General features: G+C 34.1%; 2 protein-coding genes across 2 annotated transcripts in view; one reads left to right on the forward strand and one right to left on the reverse strand.

Moving 5' to 3' along the window:
* Window positions 1-2591: 2591 nt before the first annotated feature.
* On the reverse strand, window positions 2592-15784 carry LOC108777251 (E3 ubiquitin-protein ligase TRAIP). Its single transcript, XM_018544089.1, has 6 exons — window positions 15536-15784; window positions 13797-14177; window positions 3964-4068; window positions 3791-3868; window positions 3534-3702; window positions 2592-2907 (listed from the first exon to the last, which is right to left on the reverse strand). Exons 1-6 carry the CDS (start codon window positions 15646-15648, stop codon window positions 2641-2643), a joined length of 1113 nt encoding a protein of 370 aa, XP_018399591.1. The 5' UTR covers window positions 15649-15784; the 3' UTR covers window positions 2592-2640.
* Window positions 15785-15968: 184 nt separating this feature from the next.
* The window catches only part of LOC108777249 (zinc finger protein 277), a 2982-nt gene continuing 515 nt past the window's right edge, over window positions 15969-18435 (forward strand). The window contains exons 1-5 of the mRNA XM_018544086.1: window positions 15969-16550; window positions 16638-16815; window positions 17111-17313; window positions 17447-17609; window positions 17673-17888. Of these exons, the coding sequence (XP_018399588.1) occupies window positions 16381-16550; window positions 16638-16815; window positions 17111-17313; window positions 17447-17609; window positions 17673-17888 (930 nt within the window). The 5' untranslated portion in view covers window positions 15969-16380. The remainder of the gene's footprint in view (window positions 16551-16637; window positions 16816-17110; window positions 17314-17446; window positions 17610-17672; window positions 17889-18435) is intronic.

Raw genomic sequence — 18435 nt, forward strand, 5'->3', positions numbered from 1 at the left:
TTCCCTTAATTCCAGCATCCTATTTATTAATTTTTCTTTTCTGCCTTTATTGGTCATATTATTTTGTTCTTTAAGATGAAATTGTCATCTGATTTATTTCTCAGTTGTGGGGGAGCTCGCGGTGTTTTAAACATCCTTTAATCTGTTGTCAACTTTAAACTATATTTTATTTATGTAATTTTTTATTGTTTCTGAAGAAGGCTCAAAATTGAGCCGAAACATGTAAGAATAATTTTTGTAACAAATAAGTTTTGCTTGATAAATATCAGCATTTGCGTAAAGTTATCTACGCCTGACTCCTAGTGCCCTTTTTCTCTCCAAGTTAATTCTAAAAGTTTGGTACTCTATATTTTTATTCAATTTACATTGTTTTATATTTTGGAAATATTTTTGGCACATAATTAAACGTAGATTAATGAAAAGACATGTGGAACTTAAATGGGTAGGATTATAAACGATCTATGCATTATTGAGAATTACGTGCAGGTTTTGCTTGAGGTAGATAACTACAAATGCAAATGGACACAAAACATATATACTCTCTATTAACAATAACTTTTAGATTAATAAATATACATGACCTTGTTACAACACATCGTATTGATATCTATAATCATTAATATAAAGAAAGGATATAAACAGTCTTTAACATTAAATTACACATTTAGCGTTATTTTCGAAAGAGCGAAACCGCGTAATATCTCCATTGCTATTACTGATAGAAGATTCACAAAATATAGCTTTATTCCTGATAAAAAATTAAGTTGATTACTATTAGGAAATTTTTTTCCACCATGCTTACTTATGCAGTTATTATCGAGTAAAGATAATCCAACCATCGCCGTGTTTTAAACAGACGCACGTCCGTAAGCCGCGCGTCAAGTAGTGTGCGTGAGCCCTCCGCCACGCCGGTACACCGCTGACTTCGCCGCTATCGCGCAATGTTCTCACATGTCATAGCAAAGTTACGAAAAATGACAATCAATGAATTAATATTATGTCGCGATAAAATAATAATTATACAAATTAAAATTATGTCACTATACTATAAAATTCTCACACACACACACGCGCGCATTCCTTTTTACTCGGAATTAAAATTATATCCCTCTCTCTCCCGACATTCCTTTAATTTATTAATAAGAACCTTAATTACTTTAAATTGAACAATTCGTTGTTGTTGTTCTTTATTATAAAGTTCTGTTTATTATAAAGGTTGTGTTCTTTTTATTATAATATTGACGCTATTATAAATTTATTAACAATCTGTTAACAATCTATGGAATAATATAATTTATGCATAATCTCATTGGTAAGTCATTTAATTTGATGAAAATTATGATTTAATATAAAGTTTGATTTAAAAAATAAAATTACAGTAACGTCTCGTACTTAATTATACAGTACATCTATCTTATCAATAACACCATACTCAACATGGAAAATATCGTTACCGAAATTATAATGTGTCTTAGGAGGGGGTGTTCGTTTGACTTTTTTAAACACATCGAAGTCTGAGGAGGGCTCAATTCCAGAGTCGAAACATGTGTGTGTGTAACTCTGAATTTATTGAATTGAAAATAATTAAGGTTCTTATTAATGAATTAAAGGTATGTTGGGAGGGGGGAAGGGTATAATTTTAATTCTGAATAAAGGAATTTGAATTTTATAGTATTGTGACATAATTTTAATTTGTATAATTATTATTTTGTCGCGACATAATATTAATTCATTGATCGTTATTTTTCCTAACTTTGCTATGACATGTGAGAACATTGCGCGATAGCGGCGAAGTCAGCGGTGTACCGGCGCGCGGCGTGGCGGAGCGCTCACGCACACAACTAGACGCGCGGCTCACGGAATGTGCGTCCGTTTAAAACACGGCGTTGGTTGGATTATCTTTGCTCGATAATAACTGCTTCGGTAAGCATGGTGAAAAAAAATTTCCTAATAGTAATCGACTTAATTTTTTATCAGGAATAACGCTATATGAATACTGGGCGGTATTTTGAAAACACCCTGTATATCATAAATTGTGTGTAGTAAAACTCAATTAATTGTTATCAAAAAATTAGTAAAGCTTCTTTATTATTCATATTTGCCGCTACTATTCTGGAACCTTCCCCTTTAAATTGGAATTCTCTTTTTCTCACCACATGTCCATACAGCGTTACAGAGTAAAGCCCATGGCACATAGAAAAACGTAAGGCCCTAAACGTAATCAGTAAGCGAATTGACCAATCACAGTTGAAAAGTAAGCGGCTGCCGTTTACGTTCTCAATTGTGATTGGTCAATTCGCTTACTGATTACGTTTACGGCCTTACGTTTTTCTATGTGCCACGGGCTTAAGAGAAATGAATAAAAAACGCAAAAATAATTTTAGATAATATATCATTAAGTGCAAAACCAATTGTAATGGGTTTTAGATAAAGAAGAATTAAATTTAAGGAAGAGATTCCAGTATAAAGAAAGATAGCTCGAGCATAATGTTTCGAAGTATGTAGAATTATATTTTCTGTTTATAATTTAATAAATATAACAGTTAATGTCAAAATTAGTACATAAATAAATTTTAATACTAATTGCTTTTTATATAAAAACGCTTAATTTAAGGATGATAGCACACCATGAAAGATATTTTATTTTTTTTTTATTGAAGTTTTAACATTTAATTGTAAACTTATCGCTGCGGTATTCTTAACATTGTCCTTAATCACATAATTTGTCTTCTCGCTACTGTTACCTGATTGCAAACATAATCTCACTTTTTTTTTATCAGTTGGACATTCGTTGAGTGTAGAATTAGACATAGAGTTTTCCTGGTTTGTATCAATAATGATTTCAACTTCTGCCTCTGAAGTCGACGAATTATTTGGATTTGTAGTTTCCCGTTTTGTGTTAATTTGCTAAAGAGAATGAGAAATCAATTATATATGTAGGATTGCACACAAACGCTGTTTAAAGTAATACAACACACATACTATTCCAATAACAATATATATTAATATATATTTATATATAACAATATATAATTATCCCACATATATAAAAATTTTATGTGCAAAAATTTACATGCAAAAACTAAGGAAGGATTAATAATGATGGATTATAAATATAAAATTATGTTTTAATTTTTATTATTTTAAAACAATTTTATAATGAAAATTTATTATATTGTAATGTAGCATTATGAAAGATTTGAGTATTTATTTCTATTTTTCAAAATGCGTTATAAATTAGAATACAATAATTTGTAAAGATAAAATAAAAGGTAAATACGAGAGAGAAGGTTATTGTCACATATAATTAAAAAAACTTAGCTGAAATAATTACATTAGCTGCGTTTGACGCCTCAGATTTGCTATTACCGAACACAGCTAATATAAAATTAGAAATTAGACTATAATTTAATAAATTAGATGTGTACACATAACATGTTTCGACAATAATTTGTATTACAAAATAAAATAAAATTTATGTCAAGAGCAGAACTAATTTCCATTACAACAAATTTCAGGATTAATTTAATTACCTGATTATAAATATTTGTCTTTATCAAAGAGTTTTCATTGTAGCTTCGTCGATTGCTAGATTTAGGAACATAGTTTTGATTTAATGTAAGCAATTTTTCTAGTTCTTTAACTCGCTGTTGTAGAGCTAAATTTTCACTTTTGCAAAATGCAAAATGCATCTCCATATTTCTGAAAGCAAAAATAATACAATAAAAACAATAAAGACCATAAGATTACTAAATTTAACTATTTCAGTATAGAAAACACAAGTTCTTACTTTTCTTCTAAGGACTGCTGATGCCTCATAAGCTGACCTTTAAGATTTTCTATTTTTTTTGTTTTCTTTAACATTATCCTAAAATTACAAGCGAATTGTACAAGGTATTAAATTAAATATATTAAATAATAATTAAAGCACATGAAGACATGTTAAGATATATAAAGACATACTTTTTCATCATGGAAATATAATTAATTAAAATATTATGATCAGTTGTTTTTTTGACCAGTTTCTGGACATCCTCAAGTGTACTTGTTGACAATGTTCTATGCATACTACAAAACAAATATCGAAACAAAGATCAATTCGATTGTTCAGCAATACATTACCAATAACTAAATCAGGGAATGAAAAGTTACTTTTTAAAAGTAACAAATTACAGTTACTCGTTATCCGAGTAAAAAAAGTAACGAGTTACCGTTATTAATTATCGCTTTTTAAAAGTAACTCGTTACCGTAACAGTTACCGTTTCTCGAAAGATAACTTTCCGTTACTTTTTAAAAATCAATCTGAAAATATATTTTTGTAGTATTTTTTGTTTAAACATTAATAAAAGCAATATATATATAGCATGTATAACACTGACTGCACTATGTATAGTTTTATTTTTTAGTTTTCTTTAAATACAATTTCGTAATTCTAAACCTGTAAAATGTGGCGTCGAGTGGCTCACCGCTCGGTGCGATTGGGCGAGTTCAAGACAGCAAAGCGGCTAGGTACGCTTGCCGAGCGATCGAATATGATTGGTTGGATCTATAAGTAATAACCAATTATGTTCAATCGCTCGGCAAGCGTGCCTAGCCGCTTTGCCGTCTTGAACTCGCCCAATATCGCGATCTGTAGACCCGAGTTCAATCCCACGCGCCCATACGCGATTTTTCACGTTTAATGAGCCAAAAAAGGCTCCACCTGGTAATCAAAAGATCTATGATTATCAGCGCCGTTCGGATTCGGCGTTAAATTGTAGGTCCTATACATCAGTATATATCAATAGATATATGTCTCTAATATATTTAGATAAGGAACTAGAGAAGAGAAGAATTGGAGGTGTAAAAATAGGTAGGAATAGGGTATGGTCTTTGGCTTTTGCAGACGATTTGGTACTTCTGGCTAAAAACAGGGAGGCATTACAAGATATGATGGGAACGTTTAAAAGATTTTTAAATGACAGGAGGCTTGAACTATGTGCAGATAAAACAAAGATAATGGTAGGTAATAGGAAAGGGAGAGAGAAAAAGGAGAAATGGAAATGGGGAGAGAAGGAAATTGAAGAGGTACAGACTTTCAAATATTTAGGTTTTACCTTAAATACCAAAGGTGATTATAAAGATCATGTGAAAGAACTAGGAAGAAAAGGGAAAATGGTGGCGAGGAAGGTATGGGGCTTAGGGGAAAGGGTATGCAGGAATGATTTGAAAAGGAGATGGATTTTATTTAAATACTTGCAGAGCGTTATGTCATATGGGGTGGAAATTTGGGGGTGGGAGGAAAAGGAAGTACTGGAGAAGGTGATGCTGGACTATGTAAGATGGATTTTTAGATTAGATTTCTGCACGCCAAGGTACATTATAATGCGGGAATTGGCAATGGATAAGTTAAAGATAGGATGGGGTATAATAGCGAGAAGATATGAGGAAAAAATTAGAAAAGGTTTTACTGGGGATTGGGTGCGGGAGTGTTGGGAGGAAAAGCAGAATTACCATTGGGAGGACAGATATGGGAGTGAGAGAGAAAGTTATTATAATAGGAATGGGTGGGGGATAGGAAATAGTAGATTAATGGATAATGAACAAGGAAATTTGGAAACGGAGATAATTGATAGGGAAACGGAGGTACAAATGCAATGGGAAGATAGTAGAATTGGTAAAGCGAGATATAATAAGAAATACAAAGAATTAATAGATAATATAAGAGGTCCGGCATATTTGCGGATGACAAGATCGGAATTAGTAAATAGAGGTGACGAGGTAAGGGCGTTGGCCAAATTAAGGTGTGGGAATCTTGAAGAAGCGAATAAATACTGGCTAGAAGAAGGTGAAGAAAGGAAATGTATATTTTGTAAAAAAGGTAGGGATAATATAGATCACTATGTTGGAGAATGTGAAGAAATGGAGGGGAGGTTCAATGTTTTAGGGGATGATAAAGGAAGAATTTTAGAAAAGTTATGGAGTGAGGAGTTGGATGAAACTAAGGGTAATGTTATAAGGAAACTGTGGAAGGATAGAGATAAGATTTTGAAAGAGTTAAAAGAAAAGGAGATGGATAAGAAACGAAAGGAAAATGGGTTAAGTGAATAGAAGTAATGAATAGGAATTCGGGGACAGGGCAGGTTATATGTATTAAGAAGGCGGTGGAAAGGTTTGAAGGATAGGCGGGAGTTGTAAATAGATAATATGTTATAGGTATGATGGAAAGGATATATATGCGTGTCAATTGTTTATAGGTAGAGGTATAGTGGCTCCTGTATGTAATATTTAAAAGGCTGTGATAATGTAATATAACGTAAAGTATAAGTTAAATAATGTAGGAATAATAATCTAGGACAATATGGTAAGATTTAATATAAAGATAGGGTAAAATAGCGTGATAATGATAAAGTGATAAGGTATTATAAAAGTGTGATAAAAATTGTGATATCGTAACGTAAAGCAATATAATGTAATGTATTAATATATAAATGTATTAATGTATTAATGCGACAAGCTAGTAATAGGCTAGTGGCCCAACGGAAAAGCGGATAGGTTAGCTAGGATGAGGTAGTATTTGCGAGGGAGCGCATGTAAGGTATGGAAGGATGTGTGTGGATAAGTGGTATTGTAAACCAAGTCCCCTTCTTGGCTATTGTAAAGCTGAAGTGAATAAAGATATTATTATATGTCTCTAATATCTAACTGAGGTAGGATTCTGTGGATCAATCACCCACAAATCTGAAAACAATTTGGTTCGAGAAACGAATATAAGCCTCGGACAAAAGTGGAAGAGGCCTGTAGACGTCCTATGCTCCACATGAGGAGATAAAAGGAGTCATCAAACCTGTAAAATATGCAGCAAACTGAGATATAATATATGTTTGATGTATCACATAGAAGATAGAAGTGCAAAATAATTCCTGAAATAATGATACTGTATATATTTCTCAGCTGTCAAAGATCACTTCAGGATCGTTACAGCAGTTGACAGCTAAAATATTTCAGAAATTTTTTAATACTTTGTAGAAAACTAGAAGATTATATAGGATATTGTATAGGACTATCTGAATCACAATATAAGTTAGAAAGTAAAAGAAAAATTAAGAAATACACACAATCTCTTTATTATATTAGGAGAATAAATAAGTTTCCGCCGTTTTTTGCCCAAAAATTGGGCATTTATTGTGAAAGAACGGTACCTAATGTTTTATTCGAAGTATTGTCCATCACTAACCACTATTTTTTCCCATCTTCCTGATAATTTGTGGATTCCACGTCGAAAAAAACACTTTCGGCCTTTCGCTACGTTCTTTGTCTTCGATGTCAAATTCACCATGTTCTTAAACTTTTGAAACCACTCACGGCAACTTCTCTCACTTAAGGCAGCCTCATCATATGCTTCCACAAACAATCGATGTGCCTCAGCTACAGATTTCTTCAAATTAAAGAAGTAAATCAAAAGCTCCCGCAAATGACGCTTATTCGACTCAAAACTCGATATTTTCACACGAAAAAAGATATATGATGCTGTCACAAAATCGTTAATATTTCAAGATTATGTTGGCTGCTTTCCTTTTAAAAGACACAAATCGACACGGTATAACACACTCGAACACAGTTTGCCACACTTAAATGGAACGCGATATGTGCAGTGTGTGTATCGTGTGTACGAACTTTTAATACCTAACCATAAAAGATTTGAATTTTGATCTTAATGGACGCATAAGATTCGATTATTGCAAGGAGTGCGTTCTAATATCACTTAATTGTCTTAATTCATCAAAATCACACTTGAATAGACTCGAAACACACTCTGACTCTCCTCCCGAACAGAGGCGAAGTGTGTCGATTGAGTTTGAACAAAATTGTAAATGGAAAGCGACGTGTGTCGATTTGTGTCAAGTGTGTCGACTGTGTCTCCTAAAAGGAAAGCAGCCGTTGTTGCCAGATGTCCAACCTTACTATTTACGATATGACGTTTTACAGCAGACAATTTTAGGGGCTACGCAGAATAAAAGGAACAGAGAACAGAGAATAAGAATTTCAACCTATCAGAAATCATATACTGTGGAATAAACAGTGTGTATTCCATAGTACATGATTTCTGATAGGTTGAAATTCTTATTCTCTGCTGTCTGTTCCCTGTTCCTTTTATTCTGCGCAGGCCTTAACTATAACATACTGGCGGCACCATCTTTTGTCAAAACGGCAAAAACTTATTTATACACCTAATAATATTTTGATTGAAAGCAAATTATAACGCTATAATTAAAATATATAACAGAAGTTTTGTAAAAAGTTTTGTAAAAGTTCCAATTGCTCAACATAAATATACACAGAAATGTACAGAGTAAAGCTTTGTACATAGCTCAATTAGAACAAAATGTGTACGATGTTTAGATTAAGTTAAACTAAATGTAGCTTGTACGCCTGTATTAAATAAAAATACTAAATATTCTACAACCACATTTATAGCTGTCATAATTAATAACATGTAATTATTATATAACAAGATAACGTGTCCAATTGTGTGCAAAATAATGATAAAAGTAATTGTAAATTTCGTTACCGTTATTCAAAAAATGTAACTACGTTACCGTTACAGTTACCAAAAAAAAGTAACGCAGTTACCAGTAAAGTTACCAAAAAAGTAACTTGTAACCATTGAACTATATATGGGACATTCCATGTCAACTCAGACAGACCTCCAGACAAAATTTGGCTTGATGGATTTAAACGTTCAAGGGCTTAAAAAATTTGTACATCTGTGTACTTTTAAATGCCGATGGGCTTCTTTCAAAAATTTTAATGTCGGCGCTATTATGGCTGATAAAAGTCAACAAATTCCAAAATTTAAAACTAACTTCGTACAATAAAACTCGAAAAATTCTTTAATTATTCTGAAATTCTGTATCTAAAAGTTTTTTGGGTCGCCGAATGTAAATCTGATATTAGTTTTCAAAAATTCAAACTTTAAACCAATACCCCGAAGGGATCAGTTTCCTGTTACGTCCACGTCGTTGATCCTGGGTAATGCCGAGAGCAGGTCACATTTTTATTTTAGTCGTATTCGACCCGAAGTTTTGAATGTCCGGAACGCGACTTCAGATTCATAATCACCAACCCCAAAAATCCACGAGTAAAAACAAATTTTAAACAAATTTTAATAAAATTCGATCGATTTATCAAAGAGTCTCCGCAAGCTCCATGCAAAAAATGCCCGTTTTCGGTACCTCGATTTTTGAAACTTTTATTATGCCAAATAGTTACATATGATGACCCAATAATCCCTGTAAAATTTCAAGATGAGCATACAGCCCGTTTAGGAAATAGGTGGGGGGTTAAAGTTGACCATGTCCAATAAAAAAATATAGCAATTCCACATTTGAATTCGAACAATAACGTCTAAAAAATTCAGCCTAAATGGATCTTTTAAAATTTTTGTCTGATGATTATTAATATGAAGTCATATTTACAAAATTCAAAATGGCGGATCCAATATGGCGGACAATTTTTGTTAAAATTCATTGGATCTACTTGAAACTTGTTACTCGGGGGTTTTTGGGGTCGCTGATTACGAATTTGAAGTCAATTTAAAAAAATTACAAATGGCGAATCCAATACATCCAATAAAGGCGCAAGATGTAATAAACAATCCACCCAACAAAAAGTCAATTTTAAATTGACTTCAAATTCGTAATCAGCGACCCCAAAAACCCCGAGTAACAAGTTTCGAGTAGATCCAATGAATTTTAACAAAAATTGTCCGCCATATTGGATCCGCCATTTTGAATTTCGTAAATATGATTTCATATTTATAATCAACAGCCAAAAATCTTAAAAGATCCATTTAGGCTGAATTTTTTAGACGTTATTGTTCGAATTCAAATGTGGAATTGCTATATTTTTTTATTGGACATGGTCAACTTTAACCCCCCACCTATTTCCTAAACGGGCTGTATGCTCATCTTGAAATTTTACAGGGATTATTGAGTCATCATATGTAACTATTTGGCATAATAAAAGTTTCAAAAATCGAGGTATCGAAAACGGGCATTTTTTGCGGAGGCTCTTTGTCCGCCATTTTTGGATTTGCCATTTTGAATTTTTGGAAACTGACATCAGATTTACATTCGGCGACCCAAAAAACTTTTAGATACAGAATTTCAGAATAATTAAAGAATTTTTCGAGTTTTATTGTACGAAGTTAGTTTTAAATTTTGGAATTTGTTGACTTTTATCAGCCATAATAGCGCCGACATTAAAATTTTTGAAAGAAGCCCATCGGCATTTAAAAGTACACAGATGTACAAATTTTTTAAGCCCTTGAACGTTTAAATCCATCAAGCCAAATTTTGTCTGGAGGTCTGTCTGGGTGCGTTCTTTTAGGCATCGGATTTGGCAGCCGCTGCGCATCGGATTTGCCGAACGGGCATTTTTTATACGATCACGCAGATACGTAGCCGGCTGCGCAGCTAATTCTAATCGTCTGCGTATCTACTGCGTATCTATTACCAAAAGAACGAAAATCTGCGCTGCAATCGACTGTGCAGTTGTGCTAAAAGAACGAATCATTGCAAGAACTGCTGTATCCGATGCCTAAAAAAACGCACCCTCTGAGTTGACGTGGAATATCCCATATATAATATACACTGCATGGAGTATAGAAACCAGGAGACCGAACTGGCCTCAAAATGCGTGTTCAAAATCAGGTTTCTGAATTGGTACTGCTGGTGCTCGATAGACGGCGTTCGAATCGCAAAACTCCCTCATGTACGCTTGCGCACAATTCGACACACATGATCTAAGAATAGAGATGTAGGGGCTGCGCAGAATAAAAGGAACAGGGAACAGAGAACAGAGAATAAGAATTTCAACCTATCAGAAATCATGTACTATGGAATACACACTGTTTATTCCACAGTACATGATTTCTGATAGGTTGAAATTCTTATTCTCTGTTCTCTGTTCCCTGTTCCTTTTATTCTGCGTAGCCCCTTATTCTTTGACAGTAACAATAAAGCCAGAAACACTTATGGGCTTTCTACAATAAGCCATAAGTCATATATCGGAAGTAACTAAAAATTGACGACTGTGATTGGTCCATTTCTAGTTTATGACTTATGATTTGTGACTTACGGCTTATTGTAGAAGGCCCAATAGAAAAACGTAAGGCCGTAAGACGTAATCAGTAAGGAAATCGTAACATTGGATTCGCTACCGGCCTTACGGTCTCTACTATGATTGGCCAATTCGCTTACTGATTACGTTTTACGGCCTTACGTTTTTGTATGTGCCATGGGCTTTACACTAAAGTAACAGTAACACTTGCTCTTTCTGATTTACAACCAGGAAACGAACATATACGCATCCTAAGAGTAACAGTAATACAACATATACGAACATATACGCGTCACTACAGTAAAGCGGGGAGCACAGACTTTTGCATAACGCATAAAGCATGTGCATAAGGAATTTCATTGGTCCATTTTCTTATGCATGAGTCAATGGACCAATCAAATTCTTTATGTATATGGTTTATGCGTTATGCAAAAGTCTGTGCTCCCCGCTTTACAGTATCACTTGCACTTCCCGATTTACAACCGGGAAAGGAACATATACACGTCATTATAATTACACTTATATGAATTGTGGCCTTACGCGCGCGAGGAATTTCTTAAAAAATAATCGGGGTAATGCAACACCCAAAGACGGGACGAAACAGGTCGAAATTTTGTATTTACCAGTTTCAACAATTCAATCTAAAACTTTGTAAAAACTAAGATCTACTGTGAAAACCACAGACATCTATACTATACTAGACCGCTAGCCTTCTTATATGTATATTCCCTAGATTCGTTGTACCCAAAACTTATGTACTAAATAGTGCATTGGCGGCGGACTTAGGATCCGATTGGAATGCAGTTTGATAAAATTCAATCCTAAAATTGAATCCTCCGCCTATGACTTATAAGATAAATGTGGCTATATATGTGTTGCCATGTGTGTATGTGAATGTATATGAGGTTTGTCTGTGCCTTCGTGGTTTAGTTCAGTAAAACCTCCAATATAAGTATATGATCTTCTCCCGATTAATGAAAAAAATATTAATATACTTTTAATTCTTGGTAATTACGTAAATTAGTTTATTAATAATGATATAGATATAAAAGTATATTTTTTATTATTTAATATATATTATTATTGATAGTAAACTTAGCGAGACGTACGTAGCGTAATCTAACCTATAATTTATTTTAAAAAATTGTAGCTCTTTTCTTTTTAAAAAATTTGTAAGCTTTCTTTTATTAATATTATATGCTTTTATTATTCTAATATACTGAACAGTATACTCGAACGCATATTATAAAAGTGCACATTGGTGCAGCTGGTGTTGCTCTCTTTCTCGCGAACTGTACTTATAATTAATAATAGTATGCTTTCACTCCTGTAGACCATTAATTATTATATAATTGATAACATTTATGACTTTTCTATACAGTACAAAATACTAAACATATATATATTGAAACCCTTAGGGTGCCGTCCCATTAAGCACGGATCGGAATGACGGATCGGGTATCTCACTAGAATTGAGCATTCCGTTCCAGTTCCGTTCCGTGACAGTTTTCTCTACCCGTCCCATTTAGCAAAAACGGAACGGAATGTCGCGTCGATCGTTGATAAATATGCTTGATTCATCGATATTTCGTTATTTTGAGCAGTTGAAGCAATAATATACATATAATTTGTGCAATTATCTTGCTGACAATATTGTTGTGAGTTCTCTAAAATATTGAATTGTAACGGTAAAATATATTTTGTAACTAGATTCCTTTCCGTTTTTGCTGAATGGGACGGGTAGAGAAAACTGTCACGGAACGGAACTGGAACGGAATGCTCAATTCTAGTGAGATACCCGATCCGTCTTTCCGATCCGTGCTTAATGGGACGGCACCCTTAGCTGTTATCACGGATTACGTAGAGCAGACGACACATTCCAATCGGATCCTACGTCATGTACAATTTGTACATACATTACATTCCGGGACATCTAGGGAGTCGAGGCTAGCGGTCTAGTATAGTATAGATGTCTGTGGTGAAAACGGTATCGTGGAACGAAAGCGACATCTAGAACGAACTAATTCAGATGACCACTTTTGAACACGCTTTTTGAGGGCCTCGTCTATGCCAGTTCGGTCTCCTGGTCTCTATACTCCATGATACACTGGTATGGGCATCTCCGTTGTGAAGCATAGAAAATCGTGGCCGTTTTTGATCAGCCGCCATTTTGGCTAGGTTAGATGCTTGAGCGATTCAGATTATCAGAAGCTTTCAGATGCTCATGCGCACTTAAGCCTTGTGTCCACGATACTAGAAATCGGTCCGAGATCTCGGATGAAGGAAAAATTGACCAATTACATTGGTCATGTGACCAAATTGTTCAAATGTGATTTGTTAATTCTTTCTTCATCCGAGATCTCGGACCAATTTCTAGCATCGTGGACACAAGGCTTTACGAGAGTTGTTTAGCAAGGATACGGTCAATGCAATGAAGTGATATATATTTCCATACATCGATAGTACATCGATCAATACATCGATCGCAACGCGCGCGCGAACGCTTCTGATTCGCTCAATCATCTGATCCAGCCAAAATGGCGGCTGATCAAAAACGGCCACGAATTTTCCTCAATGCCCATTCCAGTGTATAGATAATTCAGTGCTTGTAACTATAACTTTGTTACAAGTAACGAGTTACTTCCATTCCCTGAATTAAATTATACAAGACAATTGACATAGAGAAACATACTCTCGGAATTGCTCCACCTCTTTTTCTTTCTGAGACAGCTTCTGTTTGAGAACATCACACTCTTGATAATTCTCTTTGAAAAAGTTTATCTGTTCTTTTAAAGCATAGATAATTGAGTTTTTCTGTTTAATTTCGCTTTCTACTTTTCGTACTTCCTGTCTAAGGCCAGAATTCTGTTTCTCCAGAATTATATTTTTTGAAGTATAATGCTTGATATTCTTTTCATTCAGTAAAATTTGAAATTTCAAACTGTCTATTCTCCCTTGCAGGGTTAAATTGTCTGTATTATCCGTGGCAATCTCGGTATTTGAAACTGTAAAATGAGCCTTATGGATTTTATCTACCGTCACTTTGTTACGACATTGCGGACAGGTCTTTGATCTATGAGACAAATACATGTAAAATTAGTTAATATCTGATAGAAGTTTCCTTTACAAACAAAATTGTAAATCTCACGACGAAACAAAGAATAATTGTTTTATTTGTGCATTATCCTGCAGCCCTTGCATTTAAAATGAAATCAGGGTAATTATACATAATACACCCATCACCTCCGATTTCGATCAAATTAGGCTCATTCGACGCGATTTTGCATGAAACGAAAGAATCTGGCAGAAAAAAGTGTCGCTCTGCCCTACGAACCGAAATATTTAACGTTAAAGTTGACGACTATTCAGGTTAGGAAATCTGTCATACCGATTACATGTAGTACTATGGGTGCGATCCACTAGACGCTTCAAACGCTTCGAAGTGCTTCAGATGTGATCCACTAGACCCTTCAAAGCGATTCTATAGCAGATACGACGTCATATATTACGTCATAGGTTTTCGCTTCCAGCGTGCTGCAAATGCTTCTGCCGAAGAGGTAGTACGGCTGAAGCGATATTTTGAATGCACAAAAGCGCGGGAAATAATCAGAAATAACAATTAACTATAACCTGTGTTTCGTGATTTCGTTTGGTTTTAACGTTTTATATTTATCGAAATTAAAAGTAATGCCGATTATACAATTAATAGATGTTAATACCGGAGATATTCATACTTTAGAAGTTTCCAAAGAAGATGCAAGAAAGGTTAATGAAGGTAAGAATGTATAATATAACCACGTAATGCCACGTTCGTCTCCATATTAACATGAATTATGTCTTCCGCAGCCTAGGAATACGATGGTTACGAGATTTTTTAGCAGGTTACGTTCAATAATAACGCTTCCAACACTTCACGATTGATCCACTTGTGTAGTATTGGCAATGTTAGTAACGCTAACGGATCACTCTATCGGAAGTATTTGTAGCAATAGCGTCTGAAGCGTTTGAAGTGTCTAGTGGATCGCACCCTATGAGTATGCCTTCTTCATGCTGTCTGACCTCGTGCGCATGCGCTTGGTATCGTTTGAGTCCAACAGAATGCACGAAATTTTAAATTAACACTGCAAAACAAATATATTGTCAGACACGAAATTCTACACCTTTCCCTCAGAAACATTGAACTTTCCACGCGAAGTAACTTCCCCCCCCTCACCCCCTGCACAGGGGCACACGACTTTTTTTTGCAAAAACGCGTCGAATGAGCCTAATTTGATCGAAATCGGAAGTGATGAATGTATTCTGTTGTATTCTGTATAATTACCGAGATCAGATATGTTTCATTCCTGGAAAGAGGAAGGAAGCTCGATCAAAACGAATCTGGCGATACGTATAATCCATCGTATGAAAACATAACCAATAAATCATGTTTACCTTTCGAGCCACTGTAACAGACAACGGTGATGAAATACATGTCCGCAACAAGTGAAAATGGTGTCTTCGGACGATGATAATAGGTCTTGACAGATAACACAAAGGATTTTCATTCTATAGGCAATGAAAATGAAAGCAAAGAACACAACGACCTACTCGTTTCCAGCGTGCTCGCGCTGGCATTGAAAGCGTGAAACAGCTGATGGATTTCAGCGAGCGGTCAACCTCTGCCTCCATCTGCCTCGCGAGAGTCTGTACTCGCGTGAGTCTGTACTCGCGTCTTATAGCGAATTCGGCAGACTGCACTAGTGTACACTGAGTGTGAACATTTTCAGTGTTATATATTCGGCTTGTGCGCACTGTATCAGTGCGACAAATGAAAACTAACCCAATGTAGTGCTGAATTTACATTCCAATCAACCGAATGAACTAAATGAATTCAAGAAATGTTACTGCGTTTCTGATAGTGCAGTTTGGCGTAGCACCAAAATGGTTCTGCACTCGCACTAGGACAGCACCAGAGCAGAGTCAGTGCATGTGTACCGAATTCGCCATTATTACTCATTATTACTGCTTTTACTGCTTGTTACTACACAGTGGTTGCAGTCCGTCATAATTTAATTGTAAATCCGTCGAAATTCCTTGCCTCTCGAAATTACAGAATACAAATATCCCTCAATTGAAATTTCGGTCGGTTAAATATATTAATTAAAACCCAATGCATTGCAGCAAGATTTCTGACCGCATTTGCGACAGTAAACATGCGTAAAAATAAATAATAAATAAATAAATCATTTTAATACAAACTCTTTTTCATATCGAATTTACGATTCAAATTACGCGCAATGTACAAGTCGCAGTTTGTCGGTTTGGACGATAAACCGTGTGATACAAAATGCTTATTGTGTGATTGTACATTTGTTCTTCCCACGAATGAGACAGATCTTCTTATACACTTGTTTAAAGTGCATCGCCTCGTTATAGCTGATGTTTGGAAAATAGCTAATTTAAGGAGGTAAGATAATAATTTCTCATATTTTGTTGCCTTTATCATGTTTATATTCCTTATAGAAAGTATAATACTTGATACTGATAATTTCAGTTATGTACATTACTGGAGCATAAAATTTAAAGAAACACCATTGACGACCTATTGTACTACAATATTAATGGATTGCACACCGAATGGACAGCCAAGTAAAAATGAGCATTACTTTCTACTTTCTGACTGTCTGTCAGAGGACAAGACTTTAAGAGACGAAATACATCGAGCTAAACTAGTACGTACATCAATGAAAAGTCAATAAAATTATATTTATAATAATCTTTTATATCGATTCTTATAATATAATCTTATATAAAAATTAATCAATTAAACTAATTACAATAATAAATAAGTAGGAGTCAAATCCGCAAGTTAAAAATTTTTGTGTATAAATTATAATATATTTACAATATTCTCATTGAATATCTTACATGATTTAAATATTTCAATTCAATTCGAATCATCTTTATATATCTTATATACTAATTTTTTTATAAACTTTTGCAACGATTTGTAATTACTATTTCGAGGAATGGACATTGACTCAACAAGAAGCTGAACGTGCAGATACCAGTTTTAAACGCGGCTGTATATTTTGCCGTACTGAAATCTGTGGATCACGTGCTGAGTACATAAAACACTTGTACCAGAAGCATAATCTTTATCTTGGCAAGTCAGAAAACTTAGTGTTCGTGGACAAGCTTCTGGACAAAATTGAAAATAGCATTGAAAGGTATTGCATTAACAAACTGATGTATGTCACTGAATTCTACATATATTTCAGTATAATGCAAAATACATATATGTATTAGGAATATTTATTTATGAAATTTTTTAAATATAATTATCTCTATCAATCATTTCAGTTTGATATGTATTTATTGTGAGGGAACATTTAAGGATCGTATGGTATTAAAAGAACATATGCGAAAAAAATTTCATAAAAGCATAAATCCTCATAATAAAGCATATGATAAATTTTATATAAACAATTATCTAGAGCCAGAAAAGACTTGGGAACGAAAACAGGTAATGTGAGATTTGCAATAATAAATGTCAATACTTCAGAAATGCGATTTTTTACTTCTACAGGCTAATTTGAAAGCAAAACCCGACATAGGAGGTGGTAGTAGTGAAAATGAGGATGAAGGAAATTCGTGGTCTGATTGGAACGATGAATCTATCAAAATAATATGTCTATTTTGTAATTATAGCAACAATGAGTTTACTTGTATCCTAAGGCATATGAAAAAGACGCATAATTTTGATTTTGAAGAAACTGTCAGAGACCTGACCTTTTACCAGAAAGTAAAGGATTGTCGTGCAATTATATATACCGGGTGGTCCACTTAAATCCTACATCTTGAATATTTCGTTTATTTTTGACAATACAAAAAAATGTTTTAAATAAAAATGGAACGGTGTCGGGGGGGACACGTTTTAGTCACATTGTTTTTTTTCTAAGTGGAGGCGCTAAAAAGATATGAAGGTCATATCTTTTTAGCGCCTCCACTTAAAAAATTAATTATATTAATTTAAAAAATTATCCATTTTGCATACATATTTTTTTTAAAGCAACTATGTGTTTTCTTTACACCATTTGATTTATCTCATTATTCTGTTCACAAAAGTATTAAGGTACGATGATCGAAAAGTCAACAGTTTACGAGTTATTTAACATTTTGTGTCAATATGTACCAAAATAAAGTGAAAAATATCTCGAAAACTATTGGTTTTTTGGTATCTCTACCTTAATACTTTTATATGCAAAATAATTAGAGGAATCACGTTATCTAAAAAAAATTACATAATTCCATTTAAAAAAGTGGAGGTGACCTTCATATCTTTTTAGCGC

Source organism: Cyphomyrmex costatus, unplaced genomic scaffold (assembly GCF_001594065.2).
Source record: "Cyphomyrmex costatus isolate MS0001 unplaced genomic scaffold, Ccosl1.0 scaffold420, whole genome shotgun sequence".
NCBI classification, from domain to species: Eukaryota; Metazoa; Arthropoda; class Insecta; order Hymenoptera; family Formicidae; genus Cyphomyrmex; species Cyphomyrmex costatus.

Excerpts from the sequence above, each read along its gene's own strand:
- LOC108777251 (XM_018544089.1), bottom strand. The coding sequence starts at position 15,648 with ATGAAAATCCTTTGTGTTATCTGTCAAGACCTATTATCATCGTCCGAA. Across the intron at positions 4,069-13,796 it reads GAGGTGGAGCAATTCCGAGA|TATGCATAGAACATTGTCAA; the intron begins GTATGTTTCTCT and ends TTTGTTTTGTAG. Across the intron at positions 2,908-3,533 it reads AGACAAATATTTATAATCAG|CAAATTAACACAAAACGGGA; the intron begins GTAATTAAATTA and ends CATTCTCTTTAG.